Below are 17,546 nucleotides of genomic sequence, written 5' to 3' on the forward strand. Positions count from 1 at the left end.
GAGTAATATTCCAAAAATTCGAGAGAGTCAAGAGGCATGAAAAGTATGGTGGCCATTACCAAGAAGAGGGTGTTCGAAAAACTGAAAGGTCTGAAGGTGGATAAACCCCATCATTCAGATGGACTACACCCCAGACTTCTGAAGTAGATAGCTAAAGAGATAGTGGAGGCATTAGTGGTGATCTCCCAGGAATCATGGAAATCAGAGAGGGTCCCAGAGGATTGGAAAATCACTAATGTAACCCTCTGTTTAAAAAGGGAGTAGGGCAAAAAGATAGAAAATTACAGGCTGATTAGCCTGACTTTGGCTGTTGGTAAGATTTTGATCTCCATTGAGATTTTGGAATACTTGGAAATGCATGCTTAAAATAGGGCAAAGTCAGCATGGTTTCATCCATGGAACATTATGCCTGACAAATCTGTTAGAATGTTAGAATCAAAGGGATGTTATCTACTCAGACTTCCAGCAGGCCTTTGAGAAAGTTCCGCACAGAAGCCTTCTGAGTAAGATAAGGGCCCATGGTGTCAGAGACAATGTACTAGCATGGATAGAAGCTTGACTGTCTGGCAAAAAGCAGAGTGGGGCTAAAAGGGTCCTTCTCAGTGGCAGCCAATGACTTGTCGTGTTCTGCAAGGCTCAGTTTTGGGACTGCTTTTCACTTTATACATTAATGATCGAGCTGAAGGAATTGAGGGCATTCTGGCTACATTTGCCGATGATACTAAGATAGATGGAGGAATAGTATCAAGGAGGTGGGGAGGCTATGGAAGGTTTTAGACAGGTTAGGTGAGTGGGCAAAAAAGTGGCAGATCAAATACAATGTGAAAAAATGTGAGGTCATGTACTTTGGCAGGAAGAATTGAGGCATATTTTCTAATGGGGAGAAAATTCAGAAATCTGAAGTGCAAAGGGACTTGGGAGTCCTAGTCCAGGATTTTCTAAAGGTAAACTTGCAAGTTGAGTCACTAGTTATGAAGGCAAATATAATATTGGCATTTATTTCGAAGACTAAAACATAGGCTTAAGACCATAAGACATCGGAGTGGAAGTTGGGCCATTCGGCCCATCGAGTCCACTCTGCCATTCAATCATGGAGATGGACATTTCAACTCCACTTACCCACACTGTCCCCATAGCTCTTAATTCCTTGAAAGATCAAGAATTTATCAATCTATGTCTTGAAGACATTTAATGCCTCGGCCTCCACTGCACTCCATGGCAATAAATTCCACAGGCCTACCACTCTCTCGCTGAAGAAATGTCTCCTCATTTTCATTCTAAATTGACCCCCTCTAATTCTAAGGCTGTGCCCACAGGTCCTCGTCTCCCCGCTTAAGGGAAACAAATTCCCACCGTCCACCCTTTTGAAGACATGCATTATCTCTTAAGTTTCTGTTATATCTCCCCTCAACCTTCTAAACTCTAATAAATACAATCCCAGGATCCTCAGTCATTCATCGTATGTTAGGCCTACCATTCCAGGGATCATCCGTGTGAACCTCCATTGGATATACTCTAGTGCCAGTATGTCTTTCCTGAGGTGTGGGGTCCAAAGTTGGACACAGTAATCTAAATGGGGCTTAACCTGAACTTTACGATGTCTCAGAAGCACATCACTGCTTTTATGTTCCAACCCTTTTGAGATAAATACATTACATTTGCTTTCTTAACCACAGACTCAACCTGCAAGTCACCTTTGAAGATCCTGGATTAACACTCCCAGATCCCTTTGTACTTTGGTTTTATGAATTTTCTCAGTTTAGAAAATAGTCCATGCCTGTATTCTTTTTTCCAAAGTGCAAGACCTCGCATTTGCTCACGTTGAATTTCATCAGACATTTCCTGGACCACTCTCCTAAACTGTCTAAATCTTTCTGCAGCCTCACCACCTCCTCAGAACTACCTGCCTGTCTGCCTAACTTCGTATCATTGGCAAACTGTGCCAGAATGCCCACAGTCCTTCTTCCAGATAGTTAGTATATAAAGTGAACAGCTGCTGCCCCAACACTCACCCCTGCGGGGACACCACTTGTCACTAGCTGACATTCCAAAAAAAACCTTGCATCCCAACTTTCTGCCTTCTTTGAGCCAGCCAATCCTCAATCCATGGAAGACTCTGGTCAGACCACACTTGGAGTATTGTGAGCAATTTTGGTCTCCATTCCTCAGGAAGGATGTACTGGCCCTGGAATGGGTCCAGAGGAGGTTCATGAGAATGATCCCAGGAGTGAAAGGCTTAACACATGAGGAATGTTTGAGGACTCTAGGACTATACTTGATGGAATTTAGCAGGAATGGGGTGGGGAAGAAATCTAATTGAAACTTACAGAATACTGAACAGCCTGGACATTGGGAACATGTTTCCATTGGTGGGAGAGACTAGGACCCCAAGGCACAGCTATAGAGTAAAGGGCTTTTGCCCGAAACGTCAATTTCAAAGCTACTTGCATGCTGCCTGAACTGCTGTGCTCTTCCAGCACCTGCAGTCATTGTTTTTACTGTATAAAGGGAAGCCACTTCAGAACAGATGAGGAGAAACCCTTAGAGAATGGTAAATCTATGCAATACATTGTTACAGAAGGCTGTGGAAGCCAAGTCATCGAGTATATTTAAGACAAAGATATATAGGTGATTGATTGTCAGGGGCATCAAAAGATTACAGGGAGAACAGAGTTGAGAAACTTATCAGCCATAACTGAATGGCAGAGCAGACTTGGATTGAATGGCCTAATTTCTGCTCCTGTGTCTTAGTTTTAACACCTTGTTTTCTTTCCACAGACTATGCCAGACCTGCTGAGTGGCCCCAGCAATTCTGATTTGTGTGTGTTTCAGCTGCCCAGCATCCATATTTTGGCTTTACTTTAAGGAAATCTCTGAGCCCAGTGCTCTACTTGCTCCAGAGATGTGTAACATATACAGCAAGGCCGATGAGCAAATATCAATGACAAGAATGTATTTGGAGTGGGGAATGCCAATCCACTTCATCAGGACTAGTTCAGTTGTATAATCATGGACAAAGTAAGTTCATCCTGAAAAATGTTGCAAGTAGTGAGAACCGATACAGAGGTAAAGCTTACTTGACTTCATGCTAATCGATCCGTCATAGATGCATTGGTAAGAGAGTTTACTTTATTGTCCATATGGAGATCAACTCCAACCTTCACAATGAAAATACCCCTCCCTGTCATGTGGTAGAACCACAAGAAAAATTAAGAGACTGGAACTCCCTACTTGATAGCAGGGAGGCCTTCATTTGGAGTGCAACAATTCAGAAAGTTAAGTCTTTATTTCATGTAGGAGAATGTCTGAGTGATGGCGACCATAATATAATGCATTTTAAGATGATAGGAAAGACATGAGGGATGAGGAACAGATTGAAAAATGCTATGAGTGCCTGAGAATTGAACTAAAAAGAATAAAATGGGCAACAACATTGGCAAATGAAAAAATGGCATACTAGCATCATAGGAACATTTTAAAAGATTCAGTTTATGGAAAAAAACACAATCCTCCAAAAAGAACAAACAAGCTAAACTCTAATGTGTCTCCATGGATAAATAAAGACAAAAGGAAACAGTTAAAAGTTAGGGAGAGGTCGTTCAGGATGAGTTCAGAGACAATAGCTGAAATTGTACAGTACTACTTGAATTTTATCAGTGAAAATGAGTGATTTGATTGAGGATTTTAAGTGGCCAATTAGCAGGACAGGCCCCATATGGCAATCAAGTGAGCCTTGGTGTCAGGCTGGGGTTTCCCCTCCTTGACAGAAACACTGATCCTATCAGAGGCCCCTCAAGGTCTGTCCCCTCTACTGCGTCCTCTCCTGCCTTCAACCACTGTAGATTCCACCTCCTTACTTGGACTTACCAGCCTAGCCCTAGCAAGCTCCCACACTTACCTTACATTCTGGCTCCAATGCCTTGCTGAACTTACTGCATCCAATCAGTAGTCCATTAACTTTGCACTGTGATTAGCCAGCACCTTTCTAAAATTTATATTCAGAAGTGCTTCTTTCCATATCAGCAGTATTCTTTTCCATCTATTAATCACGATGAGTTCTCCAACTTTCATGCAAAGCCCTTTAAGGCAAAGTCTGACCTTAAGTCAATTAAAGAGCTGCCAAGTGTTTGATAATATGGAGGTGGCAGTGTTGAACTGGTGTGGGCAAGATCAGATGACATCAGGTTAGAGTCCAACAGGTTTATTTGAAATCTCAAAATTTCAGCGCTTTGTATCCACCTGATGAAGGGGCAACACTCTGAAAGCTTGTGATTTCAATTAAAAATAGTTAATGAAGATTTAATTATGTCTTCCACACAAAATAAAACTCCAACAATATAAGCTGGGTCACTGAGAAATCCAAGAGTACAGGGAATGCTTGAAGTAAACATAAGTAGATTTAATGGGCACCTGTAGAAATGTGAACAAAGATTATGGGGTTATGATCTATTGTATATGTCATCGATAGAAATTCTTCAGGCCTCTCTGAACACATGGTTTGTCCTGGGGATTGGAAGACTACAAATGTGACACTGCGTTTGAGGAAAGGGACAGAGGATAACCCAGGCAACAAATTGAAACAGGTAGGAAGCAGACTTACAGGATCCCAGGGTTTATTAATGGAAGCATAGAGTATATATAAAAAAAAGGAAGTGATGTACACCTCTACAAATCATTGATCAGATCACATTTGGAGCATTGCGTTCAGATCTGGGCAACTTATTTACACATGGATGTTAAAGCACTGGAGAGAATGCAAAGGAGATTTATTAGAATGAAACCATGAATAAGGGATTTTTAGATTAGAGACAAGATTAGGTACAAGATGAGAGAAACTGGGCAATTGTCATGCCGAAACTGCACTACAAAAATCTGTGGGAAGCACTGGAATCCTGGATGTTCACACCTATGACAGAATGTGCAATTTGGGCTCAGGGCTGGTGATCTGGAATCTGAGTTCTAGGAATCACTGGGCATCAGGAAAGGAGAAGAGTTACCTGGACACCTTATCATGGTCTTCCACAGATTCAGGTTGTCTTGGGAGCCATTCAAAAGACTGAGCATAACCAGTTTGTGGGATTCTCAGGCAGATTTTTTTAGGAGCAACTATTAATGGTCCAGGCTGGTTTGGAAAAGTCCACACCTGGCACACTATTATGAGGATTGACATGTCTAGTCCTTGGTAATTTTCATGTTTGGACCAGATTTAGTTCATAGCTCATGATATCTCAAAAGGTGTCGTGAGCCATCGTTTGTAATAGGGAACCTTTGGAAAGGCAAGTTCAAAGGTTTCTGTGCTCATGTCACCCCACTGGCAAGCTACTGCACTTCCATATCCATCCACCCAGCAGACAGGACTGGAAGCAGTGAACTCTATTCATGAAGCATGAAGAGGAAGCTTAAAAACTATTCATTAATTTCCACTTTAAAAACCTTTTACTAGAAGGGAATAGTTATCCATAACCTTTAAAATATCAACCGCAGATATTTCAAGTACTTGTAACCACAACCTTAAGTAAATAAATACTGCAAAATTGACAGCAAAGATCAGAGAGCCAGAAATGTCAGTTAAGCTCAGTTGTTTTAACAAAGTAATGAATATCTTCATTATGTGTTCCTTTGGGCTAAAGTATGCTGTTAGGATCAGTATTGCATTCTTTCAATGAAAAAAGTTAAGTATCATTGAAGGTTTTTATTGACAATACAATATTTAGTCAGTTTCACACAGCAATAACTGATCAAATAATTCACATCGTGATACTAGTTCTTAATGTAGGATGGTTGTTGCAGTCAGATATATAAAAATCAGCCACAGTGGAGTTCTATCTCAAATATCTCAGTCCTTGGTCCAGTAACAGGGTTGTATCTGATGCCACTGCTAAGAAAAGCTTGTGACGGAAGAAGCAAAACACAGATTTTAGAAGCTGCAGCCTTTCGTGCATCACGGTCACATTTATAAAGTTCTTCTGTTGCGTATATTAACCAATGTCTATCATCCATAGTGCTGATCCTTTGAAGGCAATTGCTACTGCATAAACAGAATACTGAATGCCATTACTACACAACATATGGCGACATAGGGGCTTTTTCGTTCACCTGCAAAGCAAAAATAGGACAAAACATTTAAAATAATTTAACATAAGAATGATTTAAAAACACAAACGAGAACCCGAAACATTGAACAAATTTAATCATACAATCTTTAAAAAGAACATGAAATATCATATTACATCTGAAGTTCAATAATTATTGGCATTTACACCATACTTTTAAATCGATCAAATATCCAAAAGGTGCTTTAGAAGAGCATTAAAGCAAAATTTGACAGTCACAAAGAGATATTAGGATAGATGATCAAAAGTTTGGTCCAAGAGGCAACTTTTAAGAAACATCAGGTATTAAGATGAAAGAGACAACAAAGGTTTTGGAGAGAATTCCAGAATGCAACCCTTGGCAAACGAAGGCATGGTCACCAATGTTGGAGTGAATCATTGTGGAATGTTCAAGAGGTCAGAATTAGAAGAATTGTACTTGGAAGGTTCTATGATTTGAGTAAATTACAGAGAAATAAAAAGAGAGATTACCATGGAGTAATTTAATATTTTTCAAACCAAGGCATTATTGAACTTAGAGCAAATTGAGGTCAGTAAACAAAAGGGTTACAAGTGAACAGGGTTTGGTGAAAGTAAGATCGAGCACGCTTTGGATAACAATATTTGAGGTAGAACAGCGAAAACTTTATAAAAAAATAATAAAAACAAAAATTAGATTTAGTGTCAATACTATATTTTCCTGCCTGATGCAGGATTTACAAGGTCTTCAAAGAAAGAAGACAGATCGTAAAAGGCCATCCGCTAAAACTGAGATCAGCTAGCTCTTTCTTCAGAAGTTTGGAAAGCTAGGTTTCTCTGTGCAACACAGCACAGAACATGGGGAGGGGAAAGAAGGAGGGAAGGTGGTGTTCTCCTCTTGCTTGTGATTTTGTTTTTGAACATTTTCATCTTCTCTGAATTGGAACCTTACTGCACTATATGGGAAGTAGTCAGTGGTTTGATGAGTATCCACAAAGTGGTTAAGGTCTATACAACTTAAGTATCACTGGTAAGATTCACTGAAAAAAGAAAGGAAGGATAAAGGAAAACAATTAATCAATTAAAACACATCGAGGGCAGAACAGGTGATGTGTAGCAACTGCAGCATGTGACTGCTCTTGAATGCCACTGTGATGCACAGTAAACCTGTGTGATTCTGTTGGAGGCCAAACTGCAGGCTTTGCAATTGGACGAGGAGGACCGTGGATACTTTGTAACAAGGGACAGCCACAGCCCTTAGAATAAGATCTTCTGATTTGGTCAGGGACCATTGAGTATGACTGCAAGTGAGGCAGGTAAGGCTAATGGGGGGGGGGTTAAGAGTGCAGAAGCCTCAGCTTTTGCATTAATTTAACAAAAATGAGCTTCTTTCAGCTTGTTTGAATGACAGTTGGACTACAGGGTCAATCAACTAACCGACCACTAAAGAAACTGAAACTTTCAAACTGAAAGAAAAAGTGCATTATTACAAAAAGGTGGTGGCAGATCAGAAAAAGTTGACTGAAAGATTATTAACAATGGAGAAAGTATAGAGAAAGCTAGCTAAAAGCATATAAATAAAAGTGAGTTTCTTTGGATATTTAGAGCTAATAGACTGAATGTTGGCTCTTTAGAAGTCATTTTGAGCAACTGGTAATGGGAAAGGCTATGACAGCTAAATTGAATAGGTATTTCGCATTGGTCTTCACTTCAGAGGATACGTAATATCCCATAAATAGCCGTAAATCAGGAAATGGAAGGAAGAATTTTAAAAATTAAGATCATTAGGAAAGCAGTATAGAGCAAATTGTCAAAGATGTGCACTGACAAATCCCCAAGTTCTAATGGACTTCACCATTCAAGTTCTTAAGAGGTGGCTACTAAGATAGCTGATGTTTTGGTTCTAATTTTCAAAATTCCATTAGATAGTAGGGCTGTGAATAGAACTCTTTTACTCAAAGTCAGAGGGAAGCACAAAGCCAGTAGTAATTATAGGCCAGTTAGCTTAACATCTGCTATAGAGAAAATGTTCGAAACTATTAAATATATTACAGCAGGGCACATAAATTCAAGGTAACCAGGCAAAGTTTGTTAAACAGTTTTCTGAAAGAGAAATCATTTTAGCTAACTTATTTCGGTTCTTTGAAGTAATAGATACAATGGATAAAGGGGAATTGGTAGCTGTACTGTACTTAGATTTCCAGGATATTGATAAATGTGCCAAAGCAAATGTTATGGTGGAGAAGAAAGTCTCATGGTATAAGGCATTAAGATTCTAGTTGATGTTACTGGACAAATCAGCTGCTGAACTGAAATCTCTGCCTTGATTGACAGTATTTTATTTTGGTTTTAAAGACATGGTCTCCCATTGAAACAAGAGTGTGCAATGTTGAAGACATGGTTTTTATTAATAAGACACAAGTTTACTAAGTAAAAATGAAGAAAAATTAGCATAAACCAGAACTACATACAGCAACATGTAATCCTAATAACACAAATACTCCTGTTCAGATCTCAAACATCTCTCGAACAGCCTTCAGGGAAGAATCCCTTTCTCTAATACCTCCGTATGATTTCACTGTGACCTCAACTCCCAGTCTATAAAACTTTAAGAGTCTCCTTCTCGACCTTTCATCACCTGTGTTAAAAAGTTCTAAGCTTCAAAAATCCCCTCAGAGCTACTAGAATGTTATCAGTCGTTATGAGAGGAATGGTGTACAAAAGTTATGCTTGAGTTATACAGAGCACTTGTGAGGTCACATTTGAAGTAGTGTACTGTATAATTAGTCTCCTTTAAATAAAAATGTACAGGAGGTGGAAGCTGTTCAGAAGATATTTGTCACACTAATATCTGGAATGGTCAGGTTGTCTTATGAAGAAAGATTGGACAGACTAGGATTGCATCTGTTGGAGTTCAGAAAAGTGAGAAATTACTTCATTAAAACAGATCTACAAAACAGAAAAAGACCCTTCAGCCTTTCGCATCCATGGTGGTCAAAAACCACTAAACATTTCTAATCTCACTTTACAGCACTTGGCCCATAGCCTTGTATGCTTTGGCATCACACTGTGCATCTAAATACTTAAATGATAGGAGGGTTTCTGCCTTGACAATCCTTACAAGCAGCGAGTTCCAGATTCCCACCATTCACTGGATGAAAAGGTTTTTCCTCATATCTCCTTTAATTTTCTATCCCTTACCTTAAATTCATGCTCCTTTGTCATTGATCTATCCATTAAAAGGAGAAAAGTTTCTCACTCCAATCCCTGGTCTATGTAACTCAATCATGTACTCTCTCAATCTCCTCAGTGCTAAGGAAGCCAATCCCAATATTTCCAAACTCCCTTCATAAACACTCCTGCCCAGGTATATCTCCTCTGCACTATCATAACCCTCCTAAAAATGTGGATTCCAGATCTGCACACAATACTCTAGCTATGGCCTAAACAACGTCCCTGGTCTTAAAATCTACGCCTGGGTTTATAAAGGCAAGTTTCCCATATGTCTCCTTAACTTCTTTATCCACCCATCCTGATACCTTAAGGAACCAAAGTACAGCACAGGATCAGGCCCTTTGGTCCACCGAGCCTACACTGACAGGACATCCTTCTAAACTAAAAAACCTTTTGCCTGTATGTGGTTTGTATCCCTCTATGTCCTGCCTGTTTGCTCATCTGTCAAGATGCCTCTTAAATGTTGCTGTCGCATCTACTGCTACCACTTCCTCCAGCAGTAGTTCCACTGTGTAAAACTTTGCCTCTCACATCTCCTTTAAACTTTCCCTTTCTTACCCAAAATCTATGCCCCCTATTGATCTACTGACATTTGACATTTCTACCCTGGGAAAAAGACTTTGACACTCATTCTATTCACGCCTCTCAATTTTGTAAACTTCTATCAGGTTGCCCCTTAGCTTCCGACATGAAAGTGAAAACAAACCAAGTTTGTCAGATCTCTCCTCAACTAATACTCTCCAAACCAGACAACATCCTGGTAAACCTTTCTGTACCATCTCCAAAGCCTTCACATCCTCTGGCAGTGTAACACCCAGAACTGAATGCAACATTGCACAAATTTTCTATTCCTCTTGTATTGAATGTGTGAGCATCGCCTGACTTTTTTAAAAAAAGGCAATATTTGAAAAGATGAGTACATACTAAGAGTTCTGAAGAAAAGGGTGGAGATAGCACGTCAATTCATGAGGAAAAACAGATCAGGTTTTATTTTAATGCCATGGATGATTATGATTTCAAAAAGTGAAGATAAAGAAGCATTAGCCTATCAGCTTAGAGAAAGCTTAATTGGCCTCAGTTGCAAGTAGGTAGAGATTTTGGTGGGCCCAAAGATAATAACTTTTGTCTTTCTGACACCAAGCCAGAAGATGATATGACACATTCAAGACTGGATGAGAGAAGAGTAGTCTTGATGCAATTAGTGAACTGAATATGTCAAAACAAGCGAGGTTGACATGACTCCTATACTTGATGTCACGGGGGAAATTGTACATATTTAAGGAAAAGGAATACAGGATGAATCCAGGGTGCAAAGAAGCCACTTTAGTCTGTGTGTTGGGTATATGTAGATAGTAAAGAGGGAAAATGGATGCAAGGAAAGGATAAATACAGATTTTTATTTGGCCTTTCCTTCCCTAATGCTGATGATTTCTCTATTACCTGGATAGATTTCAATATCTTTTAGCTGGCAATGAGGATCCAGCTGTGGCTGTGAATGCAGAGATTCTTAACTGGCCAAGTATCAATTTTTGTTAAACTGATTCATATCAAATCCACAGGAATCACATTCTAAATAACTATTTCACCATTCAGTCAAATATTGCAACAACACATGTGGCAATGACATTAAATAAGGAATAAGGTACAGACTTTGTTTATTGAAAATTAAATCAGTTCACAAATACATATTTCATTTTCAAAGGATTAAATAGAGTTTGAGGAAAAGATGCGAGAACTGTTCGTAACTCATGTTCCTTATTTAGTCATTGGACGGCACCTCGTTTATGGAGATAGTGGGATCCAGACAGTGATTTCCTTGAACTATCAACTCTCAGACATGTTTCTCTATAGATGCTGTCTGACTTATTTAGCATTTCCAAGTTTCTACACATACTTCTTTATAAAAACCAGATTATTTGTAAATTATTTCTAAGAAGAGTAAGTTAGATCTGGGTGCCAGGGGCCTTTGGACTTCTCTTTCACATCATGCTTTTAGTGGGGTGCTTTCATTACTTAATGCCCAACTTCATTACCCTTTCTCTTATTGAACAAAATTGTTTTAAACAATTGCAATTTTGTTTTAACTGATCTTTCTCCTCGTAGGGATCTGTTAGAAATAGTATTAAGAATTATTATTGTTAAGAACTAGTATTGTGATAAGACATTCATTCCCTCAAGTCTGCCCTATTCTGCAAGATCATTGCTTATCAGCCTAGGCCTCAATTCCTCTTTCGTGCCAGCGCCCCATAGCACTCAACTCTATTTCCAAAACCTACCAACTTCCAAAATAATTTCAGAAACCCCAACTCTGGTAGAGAATTCCAAATATTTACTACCCACTGGAAGAAGAAATTCTTTGCATTTCAGTTTTAAATGAGTGTACCCTTATTCTGTAGTAATGTCTGAGTTCAAGATTCCCCCATTAGTAGAAACACCTTCACAATACCTAAGCTGTCAAGCTCATTCAGAATCCTGCTTGTTTCAATAATATCATCCTTCTTCTAAATTGTAATGAATAAAGGCCTAATCTGTTTAGTTGCTCAATAAATCAGCCTTTTCACCCTACAAAATCAGCCGAATCTCTTTTGAACAGCCTCCAATGTCAGTATGCCTTTTATTAAAGATAGAAGCAAAATTGTACTCCAAGTGCAGCCTTACTAACATACTACATGATTATAACTAGATTTATTTTATTTTAAAATTTTTAAACCCCATAACAATAAAGGCCAAAAATTACAATTCCCTACTTGAGATTCCATTTGCCTACATTCTAATTTTTTCTGTTTCACGCACAACACTTACATCCCTTGAGCTTCACTACTGAGTTGGTCTTCAATAATGACCCTTTTGATTCTTCCTGCCAAAGTGCATGACCTTACATTTTCCAACATTACACTTCACTTTCCAAGGTTTTGCCCATTCACTCAACCTATTTATATCCCCTTACAGATTCACTGTCGTCATTCCCTCCCTTTTTTTTGGGAAATCAAATTTGCATACATGATCCTTTGTCTTCTTCTCCAAATCATTACTATAGATGTTAAATAACTGAGGTCTTAGGACTGAACCTTCTTGCACTCCACCAGTTAAATCTTCCTAACTTGAAAAAGACCCACTAATCCCAAATATCTTGTGTGCATTAACCAGTTCTCAAGCCATGCTAACACATTATCCCGACAGCATGAGCTCCTACCCAGCACTCCCTAATTTTCTTTCTGGCTGCACAGGCCTCTCAAGCCCATGCACAGTAACAATTTTCAGAACCAGAAATGATTGCCATGCGCAAAACCTTGCGGTAGCGGTGTGCTCATATTGGCGCACAGCTTAGAGGGAACTCTGCTATTTTGTGCAATAAGCTATGGAGGTACCTTAAATGCCTTCTGGAAGTCTAAGTACACTGCTCTACTGGTTCCCCTCTGTCAACACTTATATCCTCAAAGTCGTCCAGCAAACTTGTCAAACATGATTTCCCTTTCTCAGAACCATACTGATCCTTTGGATTACATTCAGCTGTTCTAATACAGGTTTACTCCATTTCCTCCCCTATATTCTCTCTTCCTGGATCTCAGCATACTTACTTTCCATCTGCTTGGATTGATTATCCATGTGTCAAGCAAACGTAGGACTGGGAACTCCACTTATTCTACTCTTACTGACCCCTTAGAACTATCTTTAATTTTCACAAACTTAAATGAAACCAGGGCCAAGATTAACATTTAAATTAACAGTTCTTCACTAAGCTCAACTTATTTTAACTCTCAAGATTTTGCAAAGAATTAATTTGATTGTTGTCTCTACAAATGATCAACCCCCCCCATTCCAACACTTACTTTCTTTGCTTTATAGATTTTCAAAATGATAATGGAAGTTAAACAATTTTAATAAGTAGCACCTTCAAGAAAAATAACATGATACTGAAATACTAAGGAAGAAAAGTAATTTGGCTTTTAATATCTCTTGGTATTTCTTTTGAGTCGATCAATAACAAATACATAGACAACCAACTTTATATTAAAAACAAACAGTCTTGCTTATGGCACTGGAATTATATTGCACACTACTATAGCAATATTTTATTTCTTTAAAAGTAAATGGCCAGTTTAATTCATTTATTGTATTCTTAAAGCTCTATGGCCTTATTAATAAATGATATAACTTGGTTCAAACCATAATTGAATAAATTCTAGAAGTATGAGACAGTTTAATATTTAATGCCATTGATACCGGATTTTTACTTTTCTGAAAACTGTGAGAAAGTATCTTTGATTTCTATTTCTCATGTGGAATATAAAAGGCAAAACAAGCCTTCATATGCCCATGCAAAGTGAACCACTAAAGACTGTTTCCCATTCAACTGGTTTGTCTCAGAAGTATTTTAGGATTACAAAGTTTTACATTAATAAGCTCAAAGAACAGTTTGTGGGAGTTTATAGGCAAAGGAATTGACGGTAGATCAGAGTCCACATTTTTCTCAGTAATAATGGGTCCAGTGTGGTCAATTTCTAGCAGTTAACACTTGAAGAGCACAGCTGTCTGAATGACTGCTTACTTAAATAAGAATTGGTTTTAACTTAGATCATAAAATAGTCCCAATTCCGGCTTATATAAAAATTCTATTATTGCAGATGTATATTAATAACTAATTGAATAACGATGTAAAGTTATTCAAGTATTTTAATGTGCAATCTGAATATGTTAGAATCTCTCCGTTCAAACTAAATCACATTTGGGAATCCTAGGAACCTTTCATGTGACTGACCTAGGTCTTAAATAACAATTAGATAATGTGCCCCATATTATTTGAAACAAACTTTGGCAATCAATGCAGTCTATGTCAATTGCTTAAGAACCTAATGAGTCAAAGTACTTGCATGTTTTCTGCTAACAGTTGACTTCAACACATGAGAATTAGGATAGAAATAGCTTAAAAATATGCACAAGTCAATACCATGTACGTACTGACTGATTCAACAAAAAATACGGGCTCACAAAGTTCTCTCTCAATTAACATTCTTCCCCAAAATCTGAAATTCCAGGAAGTTGAACATTGCTTGTTAGAATGTCTTGGAGTCTGATTTACAACAACTGAACATAGTCATAGTAACAACATTTTATGGACGTTTCCTTATTCTTGTTTATTATGTATGGAGAATAGATCAGACTCTGATGTTAATACAGGGTAAAATCAATTAAAAACACTAGGTTTTTTTATAGGATTCTGAATGTTTAAAATTGTCTTTCAAAGCCATATTTATGTCTGATTAAGAGGTGGTGGTACTAGAACTTGATGAATCCCACTCTGACCGGATAATAAAGATGCCTAGAACACCACAATGACTTGTGAATTACAGCAGCAAATGCAACCCATTACTTTAATTTCCAAGCACAAAATAAGCTCAAGATTTTCCAACATTTACAAAGATGACAATAGCTTTCATTACACCGTTACTTTCTTATAGAACTCAAGTTTACTTTAGATTCATTAATACCCACAAGGCATTAATGTTGATTCTTCACTGTCAGAAAAATGCCCACATTACACGAGCAATTCTGAATGTGTAAATGCATCATCTGCTTGAAATATTTTGGAATGTTTACCTCCATGATTAAAAATATAGCTTACTAAAATATTCAAAACTCTTGACAAGATCTGGATGCTACAAATGTTATCTTCATAATTACATTATTCGCAGACTGCAGTGCATCTAATCTATTTAAGAAAACATATTTCCTCTCCTTTTTGCCTGGTCTAAATAGCAAGTTTAAGAGCAGACAGTACACAATCAGTTTCATTCACAGCAACAAAAATGTAGATCTTCTGTATACTACATAGACTGACCTTTTGAAACAGGGTGCTACGTTGACAGCAGCATTTGTTATAAATGGATCTCAATAGTTTGAATGAGAGCGCAAAATGCTTCACTATTCCTAAGTCTTAAAATCTTAAGATACAGAAACCTTGTCAAAACAGCAATATATCCTGAATTAATCTTTGCTCATCAAGAGTTGTTTAGTAAAGAAAATAGTGGATGTAGTCTTGCATAGCCTTCATGAAAGGAAGAAATACAAAACAAAAATTCAAAAAAGGAGATAAATTGTTAGAACAGTACTGAATTGTGGACATAGTTAGATTGACAAAAGAACCTGAATTAAATGGGAAGTTTCAAACCATTCTTTTGTCTTCAATCTGACATCCAAACATTGAACACTCCTGGTAATTTTGGGGTTATTACAATCTTCAGTGGAACAAAACCTCAACCCAGCATTCTGGAAATCCCTAATTAAAATCTGAAGATAAACACCAATGACATTTTTACTTTCAGTGAGATATCTGTTGCATAGATTAATAATGTACAAAATAAGTTTGGCAATTTCTAAGTTTACCATTGAGCCCCAATGCTTGGCACCAGGAATACAGGTATAAAATATTATGATTTACATCCTATTTGTAGATAGAAATATTATATCCTTGTTTTTCATTTTGCACATGTGCACTTGAGCACTAAAACTGTACAGCTGTGTCCAAATTGCCCAAAATATGGAGGTTAATTTTGTAAAATTATAGATGTTTTGAAAATTGCAAATTTTAAATTGAAGTTCCACCCTCGTCTGTGCCCAGCTCCGCCCCCACCCCCCAGCCCGATCAAACCCTCCACATGCACAAGACTCATCTTTGAGGAGTTAAAATATTATTTACTTTATTTTTAAACCAATATAAGTAGTCTGGACTAAAGCCAGGAAGAAGAATTTCTATTTTACTATTAATACACTAGAACATGCAGCAGAATATGATGCAAAACCCAATAAGAATGTATCACACTCCTTCAGTGCTGAATCCAGCAGGGAGTGTTACCATTTAAGGATGCAGTTAGCATTTTACTTTTGTACTGATACAAAGTGCATTTGGCTTTATAGTGATTGTATAATGATTCTGAAATCAAGCGCACAGTGAAGACTGAGCTGGTCTCCAGGAATGAAAAGGAACAAGAATATTGAGTGGAAACAGATGGGCAATTTGTGATAAATGTCAAAACTAATCAGAAAGGAGACTTACTATTTGGGAAGGGAGAAATGGAAAGTACTTTATAAAGTTTACATTTTATGTAGGTTTTGCAACAGTCTAGCAACTTGTAAAGATAACTTTTGGTGAAGAGCTCCTCTATAGTGTATTAAAGAATGGCACTCCAGATTGACAGTGGGCCTGCACTAAAGGATCAACTCACACCAAGAAATACACATACTAATTATAAATTAATCAAACATTAAATGACAATGTGTTTCTTTAATTATACTGATATTACTATATATTCTATAGCACAGAAGCATAGCTGAGACTTGGCTAGATTGCAGAATGAAAAACAAAGTCCAGAATCGACAGCATTGTAAGGATCAAGTCAATAAATAAACACTATGAAAAAATCAGCACGTTTAAATCTATATTGATCAATTAATTGCAGAATTGGGGGATTCAGACAAAATGTTATGGAGATAAATAGGAAGGACAGCTTGGCACCAGACAGCGGAATATTTAAACTTGAATGCAAAGCCATTTTGAGGTCTGAAGTATTATAAGCTGCAACTTCCACCATAACATTCTGCATTAACATTACTGTTGAAGATAGAGGAAGAAGAATTATCAAAGTAAAACTGAACATTATCATCAAAAGAAAAAGCACAGAATATTGCTTACCTATTCTGGCACACTTCCAAAATATTCCCAGTAGTCTGGAAAACAAATAGCTTTCTTTAAATTCAACAAAACATTTGCAAGAAATTTACTGTGATGAAATTTGATGGATTACATTTTCAATGAATTTTATATTTGACACTTGTCATTCAGGATGGGAGAAATGAAAATAAAACAACAACATATTCTTCATCTTACCCAGTTTCTGGATTGCTCAAGCAATGTAGAGTATAACAATTTTTTTGTAAAGATATCCTCTTTATGCAAGATGATGCTCCAGAGACATTAGCACTAAGAAACCCATTCAAGTATATGATGAATTACTGAACACCAGTGACATTTTTGTTGTTGCAACAAATAGAAATTTACATACTGTAACTATAAAAATCAAGGAATGGTTACAAATTAGCTAGAAACTATGGAGCATAAAGAGGACCTTTGTTTAGTAATGGACTTGTGACAACAGTACATATGTTGGATGGACTCATTGATGGAAAGAAGTGTCAAGAACAGCCAAATTAGCATTTCAGACTCATTAGTGTAATGTGTAGTTT

At 37.6% G+C, this 17,546-nt stretch overlaps 1 protein-coding gene across 2 annotated transcripts in view; it reads right to left on the minus strand.

The window, feature by feature from the left end:
• Window positions 1–5,677: 5,677 nt before the first annotated feature.
• Window positions 5,678–17,546, minus strand: part of tmem167a (transmembrane protein 167A) — a 30,709-nt gene continuing 18,840 nt past the window's right edge. For both annotated transcript variants that reach the window (XM_072582644.1, XM_072582634.1), the window contains exons 3-4: window positions 16,996–17,030; window positions 5,678–6,096 (exon numbers count right to left, since the gene is read on the minus strand). In XM_072582644.1, the coding sequence (XP_072438745.1) occupies window positions 6,026–6,096; window positions 16,996–17,030 (106 nt within the window). In that variant the 3' untranslated portion in view covers window positions 5,678–6,025. The remainder of the gene's footprint in view (window positions 6,097–16,995; window positions 17,031–17,546) is intronic.

The sequence above is a fragment of the Chiloscyllium punctatum genome, chromosome 2, assembly GCF_047496795.1.
Source record: "Chiloscyllium punctatum isolate Juve2018m chromosome 2, sChiPun1.3, whole genome shotgun sequence".
In the NCBI taxonomy this organism is placed as follows: Eukaryota; Metazoa; Chordata; class Chondrichthyes; order Orectolobiformes; family Hemiscylliidae; genus Chiloscyllium; species Chiloscyllium punctatum.